General features: G+C 57.0%; 4 protein-coding genes across 7 annotated transcripts in view; 2 read left to right on the forward strand and 2 right to left on the reverse strand.

Annotated features, from left to right (window-relative positions):
* The window catches only part of ZC3H18 (zinc finger CCCH-type containing 18), a 45,198-nt gene extending 40,715 nt beyond the window's left edge, over nt 1–4,483 (forward strand). For all 4 annotated transcript variants that reach the window (XM_038148232.1, XM_038148229.1, XM_038148233.1 and 1 more), the window contains 3 exons: nt 730–826; nt 2,922–3,018; nt 4,177–4,483. In XM_038148232.1, the coding sequence (XP_038004160.1) occupies nt 730–826; nt 2,922–3,018; nt 4,177–4,375 (393 nt within the window). In that variant the 3' untranslated portion in view covers nt 4,376–4,483. The remainder of the gene's footprint in view (nt 1–729; nt 827–2,921; nt 3,019–4,176) is intronic.
* A 1,202-nt stretch (nt 4,484–5,685) lies between these two features.
* On the forward strand, nt 5,686–13,203 carry IL17C (interleukin 17C). Its single transcript, XM_038148101.1, has 3 exons — nt 5,686–6,073; nt 12,497–12,819; nt 12,924–13,203. The coding sequence occupies exons 1-3, from the start codon at nt 6,071–6,073 to the stop codon at nt 13,171–13,173; spliced, it is 576 nt and encodes a 191-aa protein (XP_038004029.1). The 5' UTR covers nt 5,686–6,070; the 3' UTR covers nt 13,174–13,203.
* Nucleotides 13,204–14,778: 1,575 nt separating this feature from the next.
* Nucleotides 14,779–17,249, reverse strand: LOC119705537 (cytochrome b-245 light chain). The gene is given in 7 exon segments (XM_038148099.1): nt 14,779–15,180; nt 15,182–15,286; nt 15,503–15,584; nt 15,660–15,743; nt 15,933–16,007; nt 16,219–16,288; nt 17,163–17,249. Coding segments are annotated over 7 exon segments (549 nt in total). The 5' UTR covers nt 17,221–17,249; the 3' UTR covers nt 14,779–15,105.
* An 849-nt stretch (nt 17,250–18,098) lies between these two features.
* Nucleotides 18,099–22,562, reverse strand: MVD (mevalonate diphosphate decarboxylase). The gene is made up of 10 exons (XM_038148082.1): nt 22,448–22,562; nt 21,876–21,946; nt 21,683–21,797; nt 21,236–21,379; nt 20,170–20,369; nt 20,010–20,084; nt 19,285–19,503; nt 19,080–19,195; nt 18,897–19,005; nt 18,099–18,335 (listed from the first exon to the last, which is right to left on the reverse strand). The coding sequence occupies exons 1-10, from the start codon at nt 22,515–22,517 to the stop codon at nt 18,255–18,257; spliced, it is 1,200 nt and encodes a 399-aa protein (XP_038004010.1). The 5' UTR covers nt 22,518–22,562; the 3' UTR covers nt 18,099–18,254.
* Nucleotides 22,563–23,113: the final 551 nt, after the last annotated feature.

Here is a 23,113-nt window from a genome sequence, read left to right on the forward strand (position 1 = left end):
CGCGTGTGCCGGGGCCTTTCCCCTGGGAGATGCTCTGGGAGCTCTTCCTGTGCCACACCAGAGCGGGCTGGGAGCAGCCAGAGTGCAGAGGGAGAGGGGGCAGGAGAGCTCCTGGGGTGTCCCCCTGGCTCTTCCCCTGCCCTCTGATCCCGCTGCCCCGGTTTGAGCCCTCGGCGCAGATCCCAACCCGCAGCCTGTGTGGGGGAGTTGGGGCTCGTGGGGTTTGCTGCTGGGGCAGGGTGTTGGCCCCATCACGTGGGCAGGTTCCTGTTTTTGATATTTTGCTCTGCCAGCCCAAATTCCCCGGCGCAGTCTGAGGCTGCAGATTTCTCTACTTCCCTGTGCTCTGACGTGAAGAGGCTTTATCAGAGGCAGGAAGGAGGGAGGAGTGTGCAGTGACACATGACAGCCTGGAAAAGGCACGGCTCCACATGCCTCCTTCACATCTGCTATCCTTGGTGCTGCTGGGAAGAAAAAACATCCCAAAAAGCTGCTGTTTGCCTGTTCCTCTCCTGAAATTAGTACAGCCTTAACCCCAGTGCGGGGGGGGGGTGTTGCCGTTGGCTCCTGGTGCTTGGGAATTAGGTGGATTCAGGGATGGCTGTGTTTGTTGGGAAAGGTGTTTGCAGGAGCCAGGCAGCACATCCAGGGATCCAGGGAATGGCTGTGCCCGTTTCCCTCTGCAGAGGGAAGTGGCTGCTCAGCTCCATTGTTTTAATTCCATTGCAGGCAGCTGACAAAGGAAGCAGGAAGAGATACGAGCCAGCAGACAAAGAGAGGCCAAGCTCTCCTCCAGCCAAACGGGCCAACCTGTCACCTGACAGAGGTGAGGCATCCTCCAGCCAGCTCTGCTTTCCAGCAGCTGGAAAGATCCACTGCAGTGTTCCCAAAACCTCAGAGTGAGATTGCCACCAGATAAAGGGGGGCATTGACCATCCTGTTGCAAAAACACAGCAGAGCTGAGGCCCTGGGCAGGTCAGTGCCAGCCTTGCCACACTCTCCCAGGGACACATTGTGCCCAGTGTGACTCCACTGTGTCTCTCTAAGTCCAAAAAACAGCCCCTTGGCTTTGGAGACACGGAGCTCTCACCTCCACATCCACCCCACGGCCCCCTGCTCACTGCTGCTGGCCTTGCATGTGGCTGTGGAATCAGCTTTAGGTTGGAAATCTGGGAATATTTTTTCCCAGAAAGGACCAGACTGTCAGGGGAGAGTCCCCATCCCTGGAAGCGTTCCAAAAACGTGTGGATGTGACACTTGGGGACAGGGTTAGGGGTGACCGTGGTGGTGCTGGGCTGAAGCTCGGCTTGGATGATCCCGAAGGTCGCTTCCAAACCTCAGCCCCTCCAGGACTGTGAGTCACAGGAGTTTCCTTTGGTGCATCCTGGAGTTTTCCCGGGGCAGCTGTCCCTGCCAGCCAGGCTGGTGCTTCGAAAGGCTGGGCTGGAGGGAGGGATGCAATCAACCCCTGCCTGCATCAGCCAGCCTGGGACAGGAGCTGACTGCCCCACCTCTGGGTGACACAACCCGCTCTGCCCTGGATGTTTAGAAAGACCTGGGCTTTCCAAGTGCTCTCCTGGGCCTCAATCCTCCCCAGCAGCAGGAGCAGCTCGGGAAGCAGAGCTGGCAGCCACAGACAGGGACCTCAGTGCCACCCCGCAGCCTTTGCTGTGGCTGCCAAGAGGCACGGGGGGTGAGGGGGGAGTTGGCAGCCAGAGGTGGCTGCCGGTGACGTGGGAGCTGCCACGTGATGTTGTTTTCCCTGGTGGCTCAGCTGTAGGTGGATCTTGTTGACTCTGGGTGCCAGCCAGCAGAAGGTCTGTGCTAATAACCTGCAACGTTCACCTCCTGCAAGGGCAGCCTGCGAGGGACTGCCCGAGGTTGAAGTTCACTGGGGTCTGGTTCACACGCCAGGGACAGGGACGGGGCCAGGCCAGCACTCTTTCTAGAGAGACACCGCTGCCATCCTCTGCTGTTTGCTGAAAAGCAATTTTTGAGCTGCAGCAAATCATAGAAGCACAGATTAATTTGAGTTGGAAGGCACCAAAGAGCAGGGACACCTTCCACTAGCCCAGGTTGCTCCAAGCCCCATCCAGCCTGGCCTTGAGCACTTCCAGGGATGGGGAGTCCAGGCCATGGAGCCCCAAATCCAATGGCAAAGGTGCCCTTGGCCCAGTTGGGACTGAGCCCCTCGGCATCCCAGCACCAGCCTGCTCCGTGGTGGTGGCTGCGTGTGTCACCTGCTCTGTGACCTGCACCTGTGGGCTGAGGCTGTCCCAGTGCCCATCCTCGGGAGCAGAGGGATGCCCTGGCGCACGCAGGGGCTGCTGCCACGAGGGGCTGGGCACCTTTGCTGCCTGAGGTGCTGCTCCAGCTGAGGTCAGAGCAGGGCAGCAGCTCCACAGGCTGCCTTCCAGGTGGAATTCCCTCTCTGTTCTGGGATAACCCAGCTGCTCCCCAGCATCCCTGGGTGCCCAGGGCAGCTGTGCTGGGGCAGGGCCTGGCAGCTGAGCCGTGCTGAACAAACACGGGGGTGCTGCTGCCTCGGGGGAGGCCCCGCTGGCTCCCAAAGCAGCAGAGCTGCCCTCGCCTGTCACTGCTGGAGCCACTAGACCCCGTGACCCGCCAGGGCAGAGCCAGCAGCTCTGCAGGCACAGAATGCCATGGAAGGGCCCAGCTGCAGCAGCTGGAGGGTGAGGAAGGGCTGGTGGAAGGTGGTGTGTGCAGGTGATGCGGGGCACAGCCCTGCCTGGCTTCTCTGCTCCCCCGGAGGTGCAGGGGGCACGCAGTGAGGCTTTTCCAGCTCTGCTGGACTTGGCATCTTTTTTGGCACATCGTGGCCGGCCAGTGCAGGCAGGGGGTGGCCTGTGCCTTGGTGCCAAGCAGGAAAATGAAGGAATGTCCTTCTGCTCTCCCGCCAGGCTCTCGCGATAGGAAGGCGACCGGGAGAGTCTCGTCCCCCAAACAGGAACGGCAGCGGGGCCAGAACCCAAAACCTTCCCCTGCACAGGCAGACAGGTGAGTGCTGCTGCTTCTGCTGGGCCTCCCAGCCCTCCAGGGCCTGCAGCCCTGCTCCTCCAGGGCCTGCCCCTCTCCCAGGCTCCCCCAGGCCGGCAGTTCCAGCTGCCGTGGAGCGCAGCGCGAGGCAGGACGCGGAGCTGCCTGGGCGGGCGCCAGGGCTTCGTGCAGAGCTCAGCTGGGCCATTCCAGCTGGGAGAAGGGCAGGAGCACCAGGAGCCAAGTGGGTCAGGAGTGAGCTCAGCCAGTGCCTCTGCAGCTCGTTAGCACGGTGTTAATGAGCACCAGAGTGCAACCCCTTCCCCCTGGCCAGCTCCTGCTGGCACCCGGTTCCAGTGCCCGATTCCCCTTTTCCCGGCCTGGCACACCCTCAGCTGCTCCCCTTGCTGCTGTGCCATATTCAGATGTGTCCCCTGCCTGGGACAGAGCGGTGCCAGCCCTGGCTTTGCGTTTTCCATGCAGATGCCAGGTGACCAGCTCAGCCAAGTTCCTGCAGGGCTGGGAATGTCCCAGTCAATGTGTGGCTCTGGGGGCTCGAGGGCTGGGGATCCACTCCGAGGCTCTCTGGGGGCAGACATCACAGGGAAGGGCCTGCAGGATTTGGGACTGAGGGGCTGCTCCAGGGCTGCCCTCCCCTCTGGGTCTCACAGGGAGCTGCTCACTGCAGCCATGAGCTGGCCCTGAGTTTAATCTTGGGAATTTGGGAATCCACATGAAATACCTGGTTTTTTACTATTTAAGCCAGTTTTCAACCCAAGGCCTCCTCCTGTCTCCAGCCTCTTTTCTCCCACCTGCTCCTGGAGCCATGATATATTTAATATATATATGAAATATATTTTATTTTTATATATGTAACAATACACACGTGGCACTTCTGGTATTTTAGTTCAGCTCAGAAATCGGGGAGAAATCCTTCCCTGTGAGGGTGGGCAGGCCCTGGCACAGGATGCCCTCAGAAGCTGTGGCTGCCCCATCCCTGCCACTGCCCAAGGAACAACCTGGGGTAGTGAGAAGTGTCCCTGCCCATGGAAAGAGATTAAATTTATGTGAGAAAGCACCTTAAAACCCATTTTAGCATGACCAGCGGGGCTCTCGGATTCCCTCAGAGCCTTTGGGACGCCCCCAGCTCCTGTCACTGCCCCTCCTCTCTCCCTGCAGGAAACGCCAGCTGTCCCCTCAGTCCAAGAGCTCCAGCAAGGTCACGAGCGTGCCGGGCAAGGGCTCGGAGCCGGGCCCCGGGGCCGCCAAGGGCAGCAAATCCAGCACGCTGTCCCGGCGGGAGGAGCTCCTGAAGCAGCTCAAGGCCGTGGAGGACGCCATCGCCCGCAAACGGGCCAAGATCCCGGGGAAAGTATAGTGAGCCTCGGCCCGGAGAGACTCTTGGGGTTTTTATAAAGAGGGAGAAGAGCGGCCGCTCTGGGGTTTTGCAGTTCCTCCTCTTCATTTTGGCCGCGGTTCTTTTTAAAGCAAAAAACGACAACAACAAAAAACAAACCAAACACGAACCCACAAACACACACACACACACAAAACAAGGAAATTAAGGAAGTTTTTGTCCGCGACGAACGGCTCCGGGAGGGCTCCGGGGCCCTGTAAATTCTGCACAGAGGACTCCAGCCCCGTGGGGTGCTCCCAGCTCTCCTGTGTCCCCTCTCCTCTTTGCTAGCCTCGAGTTGTATTCTCCTAGTTAGCCCTGCTGTGTGTTGAGTGTCTTCAGCAATGCAGTTCTAGTCCCGTGTGCCGAGAGAGCCGAAAACTGCTGTGAACTGCTGGCAGCACCCCTCCTCCCCCAGGAAAAATATATATATATATATTCCTGCCTCAGTCCCCTCGGGAGTGACCTGTGTTTCTTTGGAGCAGGGGATCGGTTCAGTTGATTTCCCAGGAGCCCTGCAGGTGTTGTGGGCGTGTCCGTCTGCCAGGAGGGTCCTTCTTTGGTTTTTCCTTTTTTTTTTTTCTTTTTTTTTCTCTTTTTTTTCTTTTTTTTTTTTTTTTTTTTTGGAGGGATCTCCCTGAAATAAAATATTTTGATAACCAATTTTACCTTTTCCTGCTTTTCTCTGCCTTTCCCTTGCTGTGGGGGGAAGGGGGGGGGGGGGGTCTGTACCCTTCACTTTGGGGGTTTTTGGGGCATGAGCAGCTCCGTGGAGCTGGAAAAGCTCCTGGGGGAGCACCCAGTGTGAAACCAGTGTATTACTGGTGTGTAACTGGGGCCTTCTGCAGCTTCTGCCCTGCCTGGCGTCACTGGGGGGTAAATAAATCCCCCCCAGTAAATACTCTGATCAATCCCCCTAATTCAGGGAGCAGTGTTTGGGAGCCCTGAGGATTTCCCGGGCTCCTTGTTCCCGGTATGGAATGAGTGTCCTACTGCTGTGAAGTGTTGGGGGCATCATCTGGGGTACCTCTGCCAGGCCCCTCTCCTGCAGAGAACAATTTTTGGGGTCCCTGGGATTTCCCATCCCTTGGGATTCTGCATCCCCTGGGATTTCCCATCCTCCAGCCCTGCTCCTTGCTCCCAGCCCGAAACCAGTCTCCCACTGGTGGCCACCGGGCCATCCTGGAGGGCCGAGGGCAGCCCTCGAGCCCTTCCCAGGGTTGCCCAATTTGGGATTTCTGCCCGGGAATGCCGTGGTGATCTCACGGCGCCGGTGACGCAAGAGGGCACGGCCTGGGGGATGCCCGTCCCGGTGTCACCAGGACACCCCTTCCCGCCTCCCTGCCGCAGCGCTGGGGCTCCGAGCCTGCCGCGCTCCCGGCTGGCACACGTGGAGCGCAGAAGGAAGTGCCGGCCCTGCGCGGGGAGGAGGAAGGAACCTGGCGCTGGAGTTTCCAGGTGTGTGCACATCACCTGCCCGGCCCTATAAAAAGGCGGCGGCGGCGGCGGCGCTGCCACTCGGCCGCCTCATCCCCGGGGCTGCGCTTCCCAAGGGTCCCCCCCAAACTTTGGCGTGTTCCCCTCCCCAGATTTGGGCGTGTTCCCTGCCCCCCCAAACCCCCCCCCCCCCCCCGCCCTTGCCCCCCAAATTTTGGCGTGGTCCCTCGACACCTGGCTATGGTAACGTGGGGTTTGGGGGCGCTGGGGGATGTTGGGGGGTGAGGGGAGAAAGTGTGGGGATGGCAGGGGGTGTGGGGGTGGGTTGCGTGTCATGTGTGGGGTTTCACGTGGGTTTAATGCGTGTGTCACACACCCTGTGCATAGCTCTGAGTGTGTGTGTGTGTTTATTGTATGTATTATGTGCCATGTGTGGGGTTTAATGCGTGTGTCACACACCCTGGGCACAGCTCTGAGTGTGTGTGTGAGTTCTTTCATGTGTTACATGTCATGTGTGGGGTTTAATGTGTGTGTCACACACCTTGGGCACAGCACTGAGTGTATGTGTGAGTTCTTTCATGTGTTATGTGCCATGTGCAGGGTTTAATGTGTGTGTTACACACTGTGTGCCCACCTCAGAGTGTGTGTGTGTGTTTATTGTATGTGTTACGTGCCATGTGTGGGGTTTCATGTGTGTGTCACACACCTTAGGCACAGCTCTGAGTGTGTGTCTGAGTTCTTTTATGTGTTACGTGTCATGTGTGGGGTTTAATGTGTGTTTAATGTGTGTGTCACACACCCTGGGCACAGCTCTGAGTGTGTGTTCATTATCTGTGTTATGTGCCATGTGTGGGGTTCTCTGAGTGTTTCCTGTGTGTGTTATATATGTGCACAGCTCTGAGTGTGTGTGAGAGCTCTTTATGTGTGTTACATGTCATGTGTGGGGTTTCATGTGTGTGTTACACACCCTGGGCACAGCTCTGAGTGTGTGTGAGAGCTCTTTATGTGTGTTACCTGTCCTGTGTGGGGTTCTCTGGGTGTCATGTGTGTGTTACACACCTTAGGCACAGCTCTGTGTGTGTTTTGTGTGTGTGTTCACCATATGTGTTACCTGTCATGCTCAGGGCTGTGTGTGTATTTTAAGTGTGTGTTTCACGCCCTGTGCACAGCTCTGTGTGTGTGTTACCTGTCACGTGCAGGGCTCTGTATTTTATGCGTGGTTTACACACCATGTGCAGGGCTGTGTGTGTATTTTATGTGTGTGTTACACACCATGTGCACAGCTCTGTGTGAGTGTTTACTCATTTTATGTGTTACCTGTCGTGTGTGGGGCTCTCTGGGAGTTTCGTGTGTGTGTCACACACCTTGGGCACAGCTCTGTGTGAGTGGTTTTGTGTGTGTGTTCATTTTATGTGTTACCTGTCATGTGTGGGGCTCTCTGGGTGTTTCGTGTGTGTGTCACACGCCTTGGGCACAGCTCTGTGTGAGTGTTTATTATATGTTTTACCTGTCATGTGTGGGGCTCCCTGGGTGTTTCCTGCGTGTGTTATAAACGTGCACAGCTCTGAGTGTGTGTGTTACACACTGTGTGCACAGCTCTGAGTGTGTCACCTGTCACATAACGCACAGCTTCTGTGTTTTATCTGTGGTTTACACACCATGTGCACACAGCTCTGTGTGTGTGTGTGTTCATTGCATGTGTTACCTGTCATGTTCAGGGCTGTGTGTATTTTATGTGGGGTTTACACACCCTGTGCACGGCTCTGTGTATTTTAAGTGTGTGTCACACACCCTGTGTGCATTTTATGTGTGAGTTACACACCTGTGCAGGGCTCTGTTTATTTTATGTGAGTTACACATTGTGTGCACAGCTCTGTGTATTTTATGTGTGAATTACACACCACGTGTGTATTTTATGAGTGAATTACACACTGTGTGCACAGCTCTGTGTATTTTATGTGGGGTTTACACACCCTGTGCAGGGCTCTGTGTATTTAAAGTGTGTGTCACACACCCTGTGTGCATTTTATGTGTGAGTTACACACCTGTGCAGGACTCTGTTTATTTTATGTGAGTTACACATTGTGTGCACAGCTCTGTGTATTTTCTGTGTGAGTTACACACCCTGTGCACAGCTCTGTGTATTTCATGTGTGAGTTACACACTGTGTGTATTTTATGTGTGAGTTACACACCTGTGCAGGGCTCTGTGTATTTTATGTGAGTTACACACTGTGTGCACAGCTCTGTGTATTTTCTGTGTGTGTTACACACCCTGTGCACAGCTCTGTGTATCTTATGTGTGAATTACACACCGTGTGTATTTTATGTGTGAGTTACACACCCTGTGCACAGCTCTGTGTATTTCATGTGTGAGTTACACACCGTGTGTATTTTCTCTGTGTGTTACACACGCTGTGCAGGGCTCTGTGTGTTCATCGTCACCTGTGTGTCCCTGCCGTGTGTCCCTGCGTGTCCCTGTGTCCCTGTCTGCACACCTGTGCCAGGTGTGGGCTGTGCCAGCGTCCCAGCTCAGGGCTGGGCACTGAATGCTGGGGGTGTGGGCACACCTGTGTCAGTGCTGTGAGTGTGCATCTGCATTTATAGGTATTTTATATATATTTCATATATTTTTAATATATTTTTTATTTTTAATTTAATTTTTATTATTTTATTTTTATTTTATTTTTATATTTTTCTTTTATATTTATTTTTATGTATGTGTATATATGTATATATGTACAAATATCTACATATATATATTCACACAAATATATATAAACACACACACATATACATATATATATCTATATATACACATACACACACACACACATATATATATATATATAAAAAAAAGTGTTTATATTGTATTTTTTGTATATTTACCTCCATGTCAGTGCTGTGTGGGTGCGTGTGCATTGCTGGTCTGTGCTGTATATATATATATATATATATATATATAATTTTAATATATATGTAATATAATAATATATATATATATTATTTATATTTAAATATATAAATATAAATATGTATATATGAAACCAGTCAGACACATATATATATGTCTGTATGTGGTTTTATATATTTTTTTATATTTATATCTTTATTTATATTTTTAGTTAGTTATATAATTTTATATATATAATCTATTGGTATATTTTATATATTTATTGATGCAATTTATATAAATTATATATTTATATATTTTCAATAAATACATATTTACATTTGCATCCATTTATATCTATCTATATTTATTTATAAGTGTTTATCTGTATTTATATATAAATATATAAATATATAAATAATATGTACTAATGTATATATTTATATATTTTTATATATATTTTTATATATAAAATATGTACTTATATATATTTTATAAAAATATATATAAAATTTTATTTATATATTTGTGCGTGTGTTTATAGCTTTTTAATGTTATTAATATTTATTTTATATATTTGTAAACATATATTTTTATACTTTTCTATTAATAAATTTAAAATTTCGATATCTCTTTTTATATATATTAAATATATGTTTATATCCGTTTATATCCATACAGATATACATCCTTATATTAAATATATACTTACATCTTTTTATATAAATATATACAAATTTTTATGTATATATTTGCGTGTTTGCGGTTTTAGTTTTATATTTTTATTTATATTTATTTTATATATTCATGTAAAATATAGATTTATGTATTTTCTATAAGTATATAAATATTTTTTATATATTTACATATATATAAAATAGGTTTTTAATATTTCTCTATTAAGAGAAATAAATTTATACATTTATTTCTGTATGTGTATTTATTGGGTTTTATTTTTATTTATAATTATTTTACATATTGATATAAAAATATATGTTTATATGCTCTATAAATATATAAAAAATTATATATATTTTAATATATATAAAATATATGTTTTTATAAATACATATCTTCATATCAAGATATGTATATTTATATATTATATTTTTTCTATAAATATATATTAATTTTTATATGTTTCTGTATGTGTATTCATAGTCTTGTATTTTTATTTATATTTATTTTTATACCTATATAAGATATATTTCTATATTCCATAAACATATACAATTTTTATATCTTTTTATATATAAAGTATATCTCATATCTATAAACCATAAGTTTCTATATAGATGTATACAAATTTTATATATATTTGAGTGTGTGTTTATAGCTGTATATTTTTATTTCTGTTTCTTTTTACATATTTATGTAAAATACATATTTTTATATTTTGTGTCTATAGTTGTATATTTTTATTTCTTTTTATCTATTTCTATATGTGTGTGTGTGTGTTTATAGGTGTATATTTTAATTCATATTTTTTCTATATGTTTCTATATCTGTGTGTGTTTACAGGTGTATATTTTAATTTCTATTTTTATCTATTTCTATTTGTGTGTGTGTTTATAGGTGTATATTTTAATTTATATTTTTTATCTATTTCTATATTTGTGTGTGTGTGTTTATAGGTGTCTAATTTATATTTTTTATCTATTTCTATATTTGTGGGCCTGTTTATAAGTGTATATTTTAATTTCTATTTTTCTATATATTTTTATAATTGTGTCTTTGTTTATAGGTGTATATTTTAATTTCTATTTCTATTTCTATATCTGTGTGTGTGTTTCTCGGTGTATATTTTAATTTCTATTTCTGTATCAGTGTGTGTGTTTCTCGGTGTGTATTTTAATGAACATTTCTGTATCAGTGTGTGTGTTTCTCGGTGTATATTTTAATTTCTATTTCTGTATCAGTGTGTGTGTTTCTCGGTGTGTATTTTAATGAACATTTCTGTATCAGTGTGTGTGTTTCTCGGTGTGTATTTTAATTTCTATTTCTGTATCAGTGTGTGTGTTTCTCGGTGTGTATTTTAATGAACATTTCTGTATCAGTGTGTGTGTTTCTCGGTGTATATTTTAATTTCTATTTCTGTATCAGTGTGTGTGTTTCTCGGTGTGTATTTTAATTTCTATTTCTGTATCAGTGTGTGTGTTTCTCGGTGTATATTTTAATTTCTATTTCTATATCTGTGTGTGTGTTTCTCGGTGTGTATTTTAATGAACATTTCTGTATCAGTGTGTGTGTTTCCCGGTGTGTATTTTAATGAACATTTCTATATCTGTGTGTGTGTTTCTCGGTGTGTATTTTAATGAACATTTCTGTATCAGTGTGTTGTCAGCAGCCGGGCGCTGTGCGGTGTCAGTGGATAGTGAGTGTGTCACACACCTGCGCATGTTAATTTTGTGGGGATGGGACACGGATGGAAACAGAGAGAGAAAAATACAGATGGAAATGGATGGAGAGAGAGAGAAATAGAGACGGACACAGAAACAGAAATAGAAATATATACAGATAGATATAGATAGCTACAGATAGAAATGGATGGATGGATGATGGATGGATGGATGATGGATGGATGGATGGATGGATGGATGATGGATGGATGGATGGATGGATGATGGATGATGGATGGATGGATGATGGATGGATGGATGGATGATGGATGGATGATGGATGGATGATGGATGGATGGATGGATGGATGGATGGATGGATGGATGATGGATGGATGGATGGATGATGGATGGATGGATGGATGGATGGATGGATGGATGATGGATGATGGATGGATGGATGATGGATGGATGGATGGATGATGGATGGATGATGGATGGATGATGGATGGATGGATGGATGGATGGATGGATGGATGGATGGATGATGGATGGATGGATGATGGATGGATGATGGATGGATGGATGGGTGATGGATGGATGGATGGATGGATGGATGATGGATGGATGGATGATGGATGGATGGATGGATGGATGGATGGATGGATGATGGATGGATGGATGGATGATGGATGGATGGATGGATGGATGGATGGATGGATGGATGGATGGATGATGGATATAGATCGATTGATTGATTGAATTAGAAATAGATATAGATAGAAATAGATAAAGATAGATATATATAGATATAGAGAGAAATAGATGATAGCTAGAAATATAGATATAAATAGATTATAGATATAGATATAGATACAGAAATAGATAGCTGCATTGATATATAGCTATAGATATTCTGATATCGACAGAGAGACAGATATAGATAAAGGCAGATACAGAAATATAAATATAGAGACACGCAGAGCTGCGCTGTGTGTGGCTGTCCCCAGGGTGTCAGTGACGCTCTGGCTGTGTGTGGCTGTCCCCTCGCGTGTCAGTGATGCTCCGGCTGTGTGTCGCTGTCCTCTCGGCTGCCAGTGATGCTCTGGCTGTGTGTGGCTGTCCCCTCGGGTGTCAGTGACGCTCTGGCTGTGTGTGGCTGTCCCCTCGGCTGCCAGTGATGCTCTGGCTGTGTCGCTGTCCCCTCGGGTGTCAGTGACGCTCTGGCTGTGTGTGGCTGTCCCCTCGGGTGTCAGTGACGCTCTGGCTGTGTGTGGCTGTCCCCTCGGCTGCCAGTGATGCTCTGGCTGTGTGGCTGTCCCCTCGGGTGTCAGTGATGCTCTGGCTGTGTGTGGCTGTCCCCTCGGGTGTCAGTGGTGCTCCGGCCGTGCGTGCCCGTCCCTTGGGCTGTCGCTGACGCGGTGCTGTCCCCGCAGGGCTGGCTGGCTGCCGTGGCCGTGCTGGCGGCGCTGTGCCAGTGCCGGGGGCTGCGGCGCGCCGGGGGCGGCTCCGCGCACTCCGCCGTGCGCTGCTTCAGCGGCGCCGAGCTGGGCGACGAGGCTCCCGTTCACCTCCTGGGCCGCAGCCTGCGCTGGGACCGGCACGTCTCGGTGCAGCTGGTGCCGCAGCTGGAGCGCCTGGAGGCCGCCGGGGCCCTGCGGCGGCGGCGGCACCGCCCGCCCGCCTGCCCCGCGCTGCCGCTGCGCGCCGGGCTCCGCGGCGAGCCCCACGAGCGCTCCATCTCCCCGTGGCGCTACCGGTGAGTGCCCCCGACACCCCGACACCCCGCCCGTCCCCTCCCCGGCCGTTCCGCTGGGCGATCCCAGCGGCGGCACAAGGGAAGGTGTCGCCGTGTCCCCGCAGCATCGACGAGGACGAGAACCGCTACCCGCGCAAGCTGGCCTTCGCCGAGTGCCTGTGCAGCGGCTGCGTGGACGTGAAAACCGGCCGGGAGACCACGTCGCTCAACTCGGTGACCATCCAGCAGACCATGCTGGTGCTGCGGCGCAAGCCGTGCCCGCGGCCCGCGGGGCTGGGGCTGGTGGCGCTGGAGGTGGATTACATCCGAGTGCCCGTGGGCTGCACCTGCGTCCTGCCCCGCACGGCGCGCTGAGCCCGCCCCGGTGACCGTGTCACCCAGCCCGTGCTTGTTTTAGAGCACCCGAGCCCGCCGGGGCGTCCCTCCCTGGTTATTTATCGGTTATTTATCAGCCTTGCTGCCGGGGGGGCTTTTTGTACCCTCTATTTATTGCTGACCCCCCCCAGCCACGGCTGTGACTCCGGAGCCAGCATCGCCCCACGGCCTGACCCTGTGAGCGCCGCGCTCACTGGTTATTTATTCCCCCCAAAAAAAGGTATTTATTGTCTCCTCCCTAGCGCTACTGAACGCTGCCAATAAAAGCCAACAACTCCCGGCGCAGTCCCGGGCTCTGTTCCCAGCCGGGGCAGCGGGATGTGGGGAAGGGGGGCACGGGGACAGAGCACACCGTGGGACACCCCAGCCCCTGCACGGTGGGCAGAGCACCGGAGCAGCAGGGAAACAGGGCAGGATGAACAGCAGGGCACGGGGGTGCCCCACACCCCCAGCCCGGGGGGGACCCAGCCCTGGCATCCCGACACCCACACCTTTCCCAGGCTCTGCCCCCGGGCCTGGTGCCACCTTGCCAGGGCCACTGCCGCTGTGCTGGCAGCGCCTGGGGGGACCCTGGGACCCCCGCAGCCCCTGAGGGGGCAGGGTCGGTGTGGGGAGGGGGCAGAGGGGGCCCGGAGCAGCCGCTGATCCCAGCGGGATGGAGGATTTGGCACCCACAGCACACCGGGGAACCTGGAGCAGCCACGAGCGGGACTGGGAGGGGAAACGCTCCCCACGTTCCCTGCTGGGGGTTATCCCAGGTTTGGGGGGCTCCTGTGGGGCTCACTGTGCACCTCCAGCGTGGGGCCCTCCCAGTTCCTCCCAGCTCCACCCCACAGCTGGCTCCACAAGGATTTTGGGAGGGGACCCTGCCGTGGGCATACTCTGCACATCCCCATCCTGGATTTGCCCGTAACTGCACTGTTTGTCCCCAAAACACCTCCCCAGCCCTGTCCCAGCCCCCCAGGAGCGGGGCAGGGCTGGGGGGATCCCCCTGGAGCAGCCAGTGCCTTTCCCACTTTTTATTGCAACAGCAACTGCAGAAATGACAAAAAACCAGGAGAGCGGGAGCAGAGCTGCCTGACCCCCCCAGGAGCTGGGGATTCCCTGAGAACTGCAGTTCCACAGGGATTTGGGGATCCCTCAGGGAACTGGGGGGGTGCTTGGAGAGCTGGGACCCTCGGAGAGCTGAGCATGCCCAGGGATTTGGGGCTTGCCAGGAGCTGAGGAGCCCCTGGGAGCAGGAGACTCACAGGGAGCTGAGAATCCCCAAGGATTCGGGGGATCCTTAGGAGCTGGGAAGGCCTTGGGGGCTGCAGACCCCACGGGAAGCTGAACATTCTTGGGGATTTGGGGATGTCCAGGAGCTGGGGAGTTCCTGGGAGCTGGAGACCCCACAGGGAGTTGAGCAGGCCCAGGGATTTGGGAATCTCCAGAAGCTGGGAAGCCCCCGAGGGCTGGAAACCCCACAGGGAGCATCACATCGCTGGGAATTCGAGAGCTGAGCATCTTAGGGGATCTGGGGATCCCCAAGAGATCCTACAAGGAGCTGGGCATTGCTGGGGATTTAGGGATCCCCAAGAGATGGAGATCCTGCAAGGAGCTGGACATTGCTGGGGATTGGGGGATCCCCAAGAGATGGAGATCCTACAAGGAGCTGGGCATTGCTGGGGATTTGGGGATCCCCAGGACAGCTGGGGACCCCAGAGCATCACTGGGGCTTTGGGAACCCCTTGGGGAGCCCAGGGGAAGTGATGATCCCAGGGATCTGAGCACCACCAGGAGCTGGGCATCCTCAGCACGGGGCTCAGCACCCCCGGGGTTTTGGGGATCCCCAGGAGCCCGATGGGTGGCTGCAGCAGATCCAGGAGCAGCTGGGAAGCAGGAGCAGGGCGGGGGGCAGGGGGATCCCCACTATTCCGCCTCCACGGGGATGGGGTTCACCTGCCCCCCCAGCTCCGGCTGCTTCTTGCGGGCGTCGGGGGGGGGGCCGGGGCGGGGGGTTGCTGGGGGGCTGCTTGATGGTGCCCCCCACTTGCGGCCGCTCCCGGGGCTTCTGCTCGATGGGTCTCCACTCCTCCCCTCGGACCGCAGCCTGTGGGATGGGGAACGGTGCCAAGGAACAGCCCCCACCCCAAAACGGGGCTGCTGGGGGCAGGGAAAGCACAGCGGGGGGGGAAGAGGGTGCGACCCCTGCCCACCCTGCCCAGGACAGGCTGGGAACGCTTTTGGAATTCACACGGAAGCACCGGTGCATGGGTTTAGGGGTGGCCTCCCCCTCCCCAGGCCCCCAGAGCCCCTCTGCACTCACCAGCAGGTAGATGCCGCTGGCGATGCCCAGGCAGACGGTGCCCAGGATGGTGGAGAGCAGGAATCCAGCGGGGACAGCCAGGCTGTGACAGAGATTTGGGGTTCAGAGGGAGCTGGGGGGGGCTCGGCCCCCACTCCCGACCCTGCACCCCACTCACGCGGCGTGGAGGACGGCCCGGATGTAATAATTCCTGGTGAGGGGCCCCAAGAGCTTCACCACGGCTGTCAGGTACTTCTGGCCACTACAGGGTGACAGCAGGGGGTCACTGGGGGTGTCGCCACCCTCAGGGGACAGCCAGCCTCCAGGGACCCCCACCTCTGCCAGGAGGAACCCCCCCAGCTCTGCGGGATGCAGCTCTGCTCTCACGTCCCTGAGTTTGGGGGGCACCGGGACCCCCACGCCAGGGCTGCAGGGGGGACGGAGCACTCACCACCTCTCCATGGTGGAGCCCTTTTTCCTCTTGCTCCTGGGGTACTCCAGCAGGCAGACCAGGACGCCCGCCGCGCTGCCGGGGCGTCAAGGAAAGGCGGGATGGGACCGGGAATGTCCCCGAGGAACCACCCGCATCCCAAAAAAAGGGGCTGCGTGGGGCAGGGAAGGCACGGCTGGGACCGGGGTGGGGGGATAAGGATGTGAGCCCTGCCCGGTCACCCTCCCACCCGGATCGGGACAGGGTTTTCCCGCAGCCAGCGCCGGGAGCGCTGTGGGGAGGATACATGGAGTACGCCGCGAAGTACCAGCCCTTGAACTGCCCCGCCACGGCCACGATGCCGCCCGTCAGCAGGACTGCGGGGACAGCCGGCACCGAGCGGTCACAGCGGGCCGGGACACCGACCCCAGCCCGGGACACAACGCCCAAGCCTGGGATACAAGCCCCCAAGCCGGGATAGAACGCCCAAACCGGGATAAAACACCCCAACCCCGGATACAACCCCCCGAACCCGGGATACAACCCCCCGAACCCGGGATACAACCCCCCGAACCAGGGATATAAACCCCCGAACCGGGAAATAAACCCCCAAACGGGGATACACCCCTCAAACCCGGGCTACAAACCCCCCGAACCGGGCTACAAAACCCCCGAACCAGGGATACAACCCCCCAAAAACGGGATACATCTCCCAAACCGGAATATAAACCCCCAAACCGGGATGCAGCTCCCAAACCCCAGATCCAGCCCGAGCTCAGGACATGCCCCCCCAAATTGCGGATCCAGCCCCCGCAAACCGCAGCACGGGGTGATGGCTCTGGGGACACTGGGGACCCCCGGAGCCACGAGGGGCACCCGGAGGGGCACCGCGGCTCCCGGCCCCGAGCACGCCCGGGCCGGGGCTGCTGCGGGACCCGGGGCAGCTCCGGGGCCCTGAGGGAGCTTTTTGAGCCTCTCGGCCAGAGCAAGGGGACAGAGGAGGAGGAGAGGACGGAACCGAGGAAGAGAGGGCAGAGGAGGAAGAGAAAAGGAGGAAGCGGAGGCTCCAGCCCCGCCGGGCCGGGACTTCCCGGCCGTGCCCCGCCCGCACCCCCGGCCGGTGGGACCGGGACCCCCTCACCCCATCCCATCCCCATCCCGGCCCCGGGGCTCGGCATCCTCACTCCTTCCAGTGCCCGGGGACTCTCTGGAGTGCCCGGGGCCCCCAAACCCCCGAGCCCGCGCACTCACTGAGCCCGGCGGCGAGCGCCTGCTCGTTCGCCCACATGGCCCACTCGATCTGCCCCATGGCCGCCGCTAGCCCGAGCGCCTTCGGCTGCGCTCCGCGAGCGCGCCTTCGGCTCGCTTCCCGGCTCCGCTCGGTCCGGCCCGAGCGCCTTCGGCCGCCCCCGAGCGCGCCGCTTCGCTCGCTCCGCGCCTCGGTGCTCGGCTCCGCTCGGTCCGGCCCGAGCGCCTTCGGCTGCTCCTGTCCCGGTCCGGTTCGCCTCAGCCCGGTCGGATCGGGTGTGCCCGGCCCGGTTCGGCCCGTTCTGCTTCGCTCTGCCCGCTGCAGCTCGGCTGCTCCCGCTGGGCCCGGCCCGGTTGTCCCGGTTCGGCTCCGCTCGGCCGGTCCCGACCCGGAAGGAGGGTGCGGCGCTCCCAGCGCAGGCCACGCCCCCTTCGCAATAACCGCACCCCTTCTGATATACCACTCCTATTTGTATTAACCACGCCCCCTTAGCACAGGCCACGCCCCCGAGGGGACACGACACCGGGGACACGGGGGTGACAGGGATGGCGCGGAGGGACAGGGCGAGCCCCGGGGACAACAGGGGCCATGCCGGGGCAGAGGATCCATCCCAGCAGCGGGGACAGCAGAGGGATGGGGACAGGCTCAGCCCTGCAAGGGACAGGGAGGGGACAGGGGATGTGGCATGTGCAAGGGACAGGGTTGTGTGGAAGGACAGGTCCAGTGACAACTTGGGGGCATATGGGACAGGAGATGCCCCACAAGGGACAGGAGATGCCCCACAAGGGACACAGGGGGACAGGGGTCATACAGGGTGACAGGGCTGTGCAGAGGAACAGGAGCAGCCTCAGGGACTGTCCCCATCTCCTGCCCCCCCCTTTTGGCTGGCGCTGCGCCCCCCAGCCCCACAGACAGAACCAGACACCCCAAAACAGCACTGGAACCAGGAACCCTCTATTTCCTTACAAAAGATTAAAAACCAGCCCCGGGGTGACATCCTGCCCCAGGGCTGGGGACAGGGTCTCCTGAGGCCCGCTGGTGGCACCAGCAGAGTCCCCCCGGCATGTCCCGGCTGTCCCAGAGCGTCACCGGGGTCAGGCACGGCTCCGGGGCAGCCCGTCAGGACCCAGGAGGTGCTGGCTGGGGTCATCCACCAGCTGGGGACCAGGGCCAGGCTGTGGGGCAGGACACGGGTCAGGGACACCGGGGAGCCCCACTGCCTGCAGGGTCCCCCTGCTGTGGGTGGGGGGCAGCTCGGGGCCCCAGGGACCCCAAAAGGTCACCCCAGTGGGAATATGTCCTGAAACAGGGTCCTGCACACCCACCTGGGGATGGGGACAGGGATGGGGTCCCACACACAGCACTGGGATGGGGACAGGGGCCTACACACCCCAGTGGGGCTGGGGACAGGGATGGGGTCCTGAACACCCCCCTGGGGATGGGGACAGGGATGGGGTCCTGGATATCACCCTGGGGATGGGAAGAGGGCTCCACACACCCCCCTGGGGCTGGGGACAGGGATGGGGTCCTGGACAACCCTGGGGATGGGGACAGGGCCCTACACACCCCAGTGGGGATGGGGACAGGGATGGGGTCCTGGACACCCCCCTGGGGATGGAGACAGCGCCCTACACACCCCCCCTGGGAATCGGGACACCCCTGGGGTCCCACCACCCCCTTGGGGACAAGGATGGGGTCAGAGCCCCCCCTGAGAGGCCGCGTCCCCCCCTCCTCACCTTGGTGTGCAGCACGTACTGGACAGCCCCCGGCACGGGCTCGGCGAGCACGGCGTCCACCAGCTGCGGCGGCAGCGCGGCCGCGCCCACGGGCAGCCCCCGGACAAACCTGGGCACGGCCAGCGCTCAGTCCCCGCGTCCCCAGCACCGCCCCCTCCCCGGGAAGCAGCGGGGTCCCCTCACCGGTCCCCGTTGGCGGCGGGAGGGAAGCTGCGCCTCAGCACCTCCACGAACTCGGCCACCGTGTCGGCCAGCGCGAAGATGACGGCGTTGGGGCCGGCGTCGAAGGTGTAGGCGACCTGCGGCGGCATGGTGGGGACGTGGGGACACACGCGGGGACCCAGGCGAGGGGCACGGCGCCGTGGCGGCCCCGGGGCCCCGCGGGTACCTTGGTGTGGCCGTGGTGGGCGTTGTAGCGGTGCGCCAGCGCGATGATGTGGCGCGACACGTCCGTCAGGTAGAAGATGGGCGGGAAGGTGTCGAGGCAGGTGGCGTGGAATTGGTTGCTGTCCCTCATGGCCAGCTGGCCGAAGCCCTCGAAGTCACGGTCGCGGATGTGCTGCATCATCTGGGCCAGGCGCTCGGGGACCACCACCTCTGCCCGGTGCTGCCACAGCGAGGGGGGTCACCATCGGCCCGGTGACAGCCACGGCAGGCGGGTTGTGGTCACCCCAGTTTAGTGACACCCATGGCAAGCAGGTCATGGTCACCCCAAATCAGTGACAACCATGGCACGCAGGTTGTGGCCACCCCAGTTTAGTGACACCCATGGCAGGAGGGTCATGATCACCCCAAACCAGCGACAACCACAGCAGGCAGGTTGTGGTCACCCCAAATCAGTGACAACCACGGCAGGCAGGTTGTGGCCACCCCAGTTTAGTGACATCCACGGCAGGAGGGCCACGGTTACCCAAATTCAGTGACATCCACAACAGGTGGGTTGTGGTCACCCCAAATACGGGGATACCCACAGCACGAAGGTCACTGTTTCCCAAATTCGGTGATACCCACAGCACCACAACCCTCTGCGTGCCACTGCACACCCTCCAGCCCCATTCCAAGGGACAGGGGACCCTGTCCCCACCCGGCAGGACGAGTCCCGTGTCCCCCTACCTTCAGCAGGGGACTGGTCTCCACGCTGGTCTGCATGCCCGCCGTGCTGCCCACCGGCTTCTTCTCCCCGCTGACCTGGGGGGACACAGGCCCTGGGACACGGCCCCTCCCGAGCCCCCCGCGTCCCAAATCCCACCCAAACCCCCTGCCAGCCCCTCACCACCAGGATGAGGACGCGGAGCTCCGGCCAGTGCGTCTCGGGGGCCACCTGGAGGGCCAGGCTGTCGGTGCCATCGGGGCGCTCGCCGCGCTGCCACTGCACGAAGCCCCCGAACATGCTGCGACACGCACTGCCCGAGCCCCGCCGGGCCACCTCGGACAGCTCCTCCTCCAGCCCATAGAGCCGGGCCAGCGCCGACACTGCGGGGACAGGCACGGGGGACAGCCCTGTCACCCCTCCTGCTGCTACCACAGAGCCGGGCCAGCGCCGACACTGTGGGGACAGGTACGGGTGACAGCCCTGTCACCCCTCCTCCAGCCTAGAGCCGGGCCAGCACCGACACTGCGGGGACAGGCACAGGGGACAGCCCTGTCACCCTTCCTGCTGCTACCACAGAGCTGGGCCACTGCTGACACTGAGGGGACAGGCACAGGGGACAGCCCTGTCACCCCTCCTCCAGCCTAGAGCTGGGCCAGCACTGACACTGCGGGGACAGGCACAGGGGACAGCCCTGTCACCCTTCCTGCTGCTACCACAGAGCTGGGCCACTGCTGACACTGAGGGGACAGGCACAGGGGACAGCCCTGTCACCCCTCCTGCTGCTACCACAGAGCTGGGCCAGTGCCGGCACTGCGGGGACAGGCAGAAGGGACAGCCCTGTCACCCCTCCTGCTGATACCACAGAGGCCATCTGGAGCAGTGCCGGCACTGCAGGGACAGGCAGAAGGGACAGCCCTGTCACCCCTCCTGCTGCTACCACAGAGCTGGGCCAGCACCAACACTGCAGGGACAGGCACAGGGGACAGCCCTGTCACCCCTCCTGCTGCTACCACAGAGCTGGGCCAGCACCAACACTGCAGGGACAGGCACAGGGGACAGCCCTGTCACCCCTCCTGCTGCTACCACAGAGCTGGGCCAGCCAGAGCACAATCAGAGGGGACAGCCCCGTCACCCCTCCCAGCACCCTCCATGCCATAGTGCCACAGGCAGGGGACGGGTCCCAGCAAGGGGACAGCCCTGTCACCCCTCGCAGGCCGGGAGGGGCCAGCCGCAGCCCCGGACGCACCCAGGCAGGCGTAGCCCGCGGCGGAGGAGGCGAGCCCGGCGGCCGTGGGGAAGTTGTTCTCGGAGGCGATGTGGATCTTGCAGGAAAGGCTGAGAGCAGCCGCGTCCTCAGAGCCACCGCGGCGCTTCCGCGCCAGCCGCCGCACTGCGGGGACAAGGGGACAGTGGGGTCAGGGACAGCGGGGACAGCGGGGACAATGGGGTCAGGGACAGAGGGGACAGCGGGGTCAGTGGGGTCAGGGACAGAGGGGACAGGGACAGCAGGGACATGGACAGCAGGGACATCAGGGTCAGGGACAGAGGGGACAGAGGGGACAGGGACAGAGGGGACAGTGGGGTCAGGGACAGTGGGGACAGCAGGGTCAGGGACAGCAGGGTCAGGGACAGCGGGGACAGCAGGGACAGGGGTCAGGGGACAGCAGGGACACCCCGGGCAGGGGCCACTCACCCTCGCGCAGACAGGCCTGGACCCGCGGGTGCCCCACGTCCGCCTCCTTCCCGTTGAGCCACAGCCGGTCCTCCGTGAAATCCCGGCTGGCGGCCGCCGTCGTGGTGGTCTTGAGCTGTGGGGAGAGAGGGAGGGGGCTCAGCACCCCTGGGGGCCGATCCTAAACCTGGTCCTGGTCCCGATGCTGACCCACCTGGTCCTGGTGCAGCGTCACGCTCAGGGACGAGTTGATGGGCAGGATGAGGTCGGTGTCTCGCTTGCCCCCTGCAAGAGAGCATGGCATGGCACGGCTTGGAATGGCATGGAATGGCATGAGAGTTTGATGGCACTGATGACCAGCAAAGCATGGCATGGCACAGCCAGGAATGGCACGGAACAGCCAGGAATGGCATGGCTAGAGATGGCATGGCACAGCCAGGAATGGCATTGCACAGCTTGGCATGGCACAGCCAGGGAATGGCACGGAAGAGCCAGGAATGGCACGGCCAGAGAATGGCATGGCACAGCTTGGCACGGCACAGCCAGGAATGGCATGGCACAGCTAGGAGTGGCATGGCACAGCCAGGAGCGGCATGGCACAGCTTGGCACGGCACTGATGGACACAAAGCAAAGCATGGCATGGCAGCGCTTGGCACGGCTTGGAACGGCATGGCACGGCTAGGAACTGCACGGCAAGCAGGGACACGGCGCAGCCCGGCCGCACACCCAGCCCAGCCCGGTGCCCCGGCGGTGCCAGCCCGGCCCGGGCGCGCCCCGGCACTCACAGTACTTGATCACGGCGATGTTCACCGGGGCCGTGCAGGTCGCCATGGCCAGAGCCCGCTCCGCCGCCATCGCCGCCGCCGCGCTCAGGCCCCGCCCCCGCGCCACGCACGTGACCGTGGCGTGCGGCCGGCCCCGCCTCGCCATTGGTGGACGGCGCAGCACCCGGTTCCCAACAGCCAATGGCAGCGATCGGACCACGGGCGGCCCCGCCCCCTGAGCGCGCTGGGCGGGGCATGCGGGGCGCCATTTTTGAATTGGGCAAGAGCTGCGCATGCGCAGATGCTCCCGGTGCTCCCGGTACCGCTCTGGGTTCTGTTCCCAATACCCGCCCGGTTCTGCTCCCGGTACCGCTGCCAGTGCTCCCCGCACCGCCCAGTGCCCAGCACCCCACTGCCCCAGTGCTCCCAGTATCCCAGTGCCCCAAATGTCCCCAGTGCCCTCTCAGTGCTCCCAGAGCCTTCAGGGTCACTGCATCCCAGTGCCCCAGCATCCCAGTGCTCCCAGTACACTTCCAGTGCTCCCGCACACCCTGTCACCTTCACACCCCAAATATCCAAATGTCCCCAGTGCTCTGTGAGTGCTCCCGGAGCCTTCAGGGTCACTGTATCCCAGTATCCCAGTGCTCCCAGTATCCCCGCAGTGTCTCCCCCCCCGAGAGGCACGAG

Source organism: Motacilla alba, chromosome 11 (assembly GCF_015832195.1).
Source record: "Motacilla alba alba isolate MOTALB_02 chromosome 11, Motacilla_alba_V1.0_pri, whole genome shotgun sequence".
NCBI classification, from domain to species: domain Eukaryota; kingdom Metazoa; phylum Chordata; class Aves; order Passeriformes; family Motacillidae; genus Motacilla; species Motacilla alba.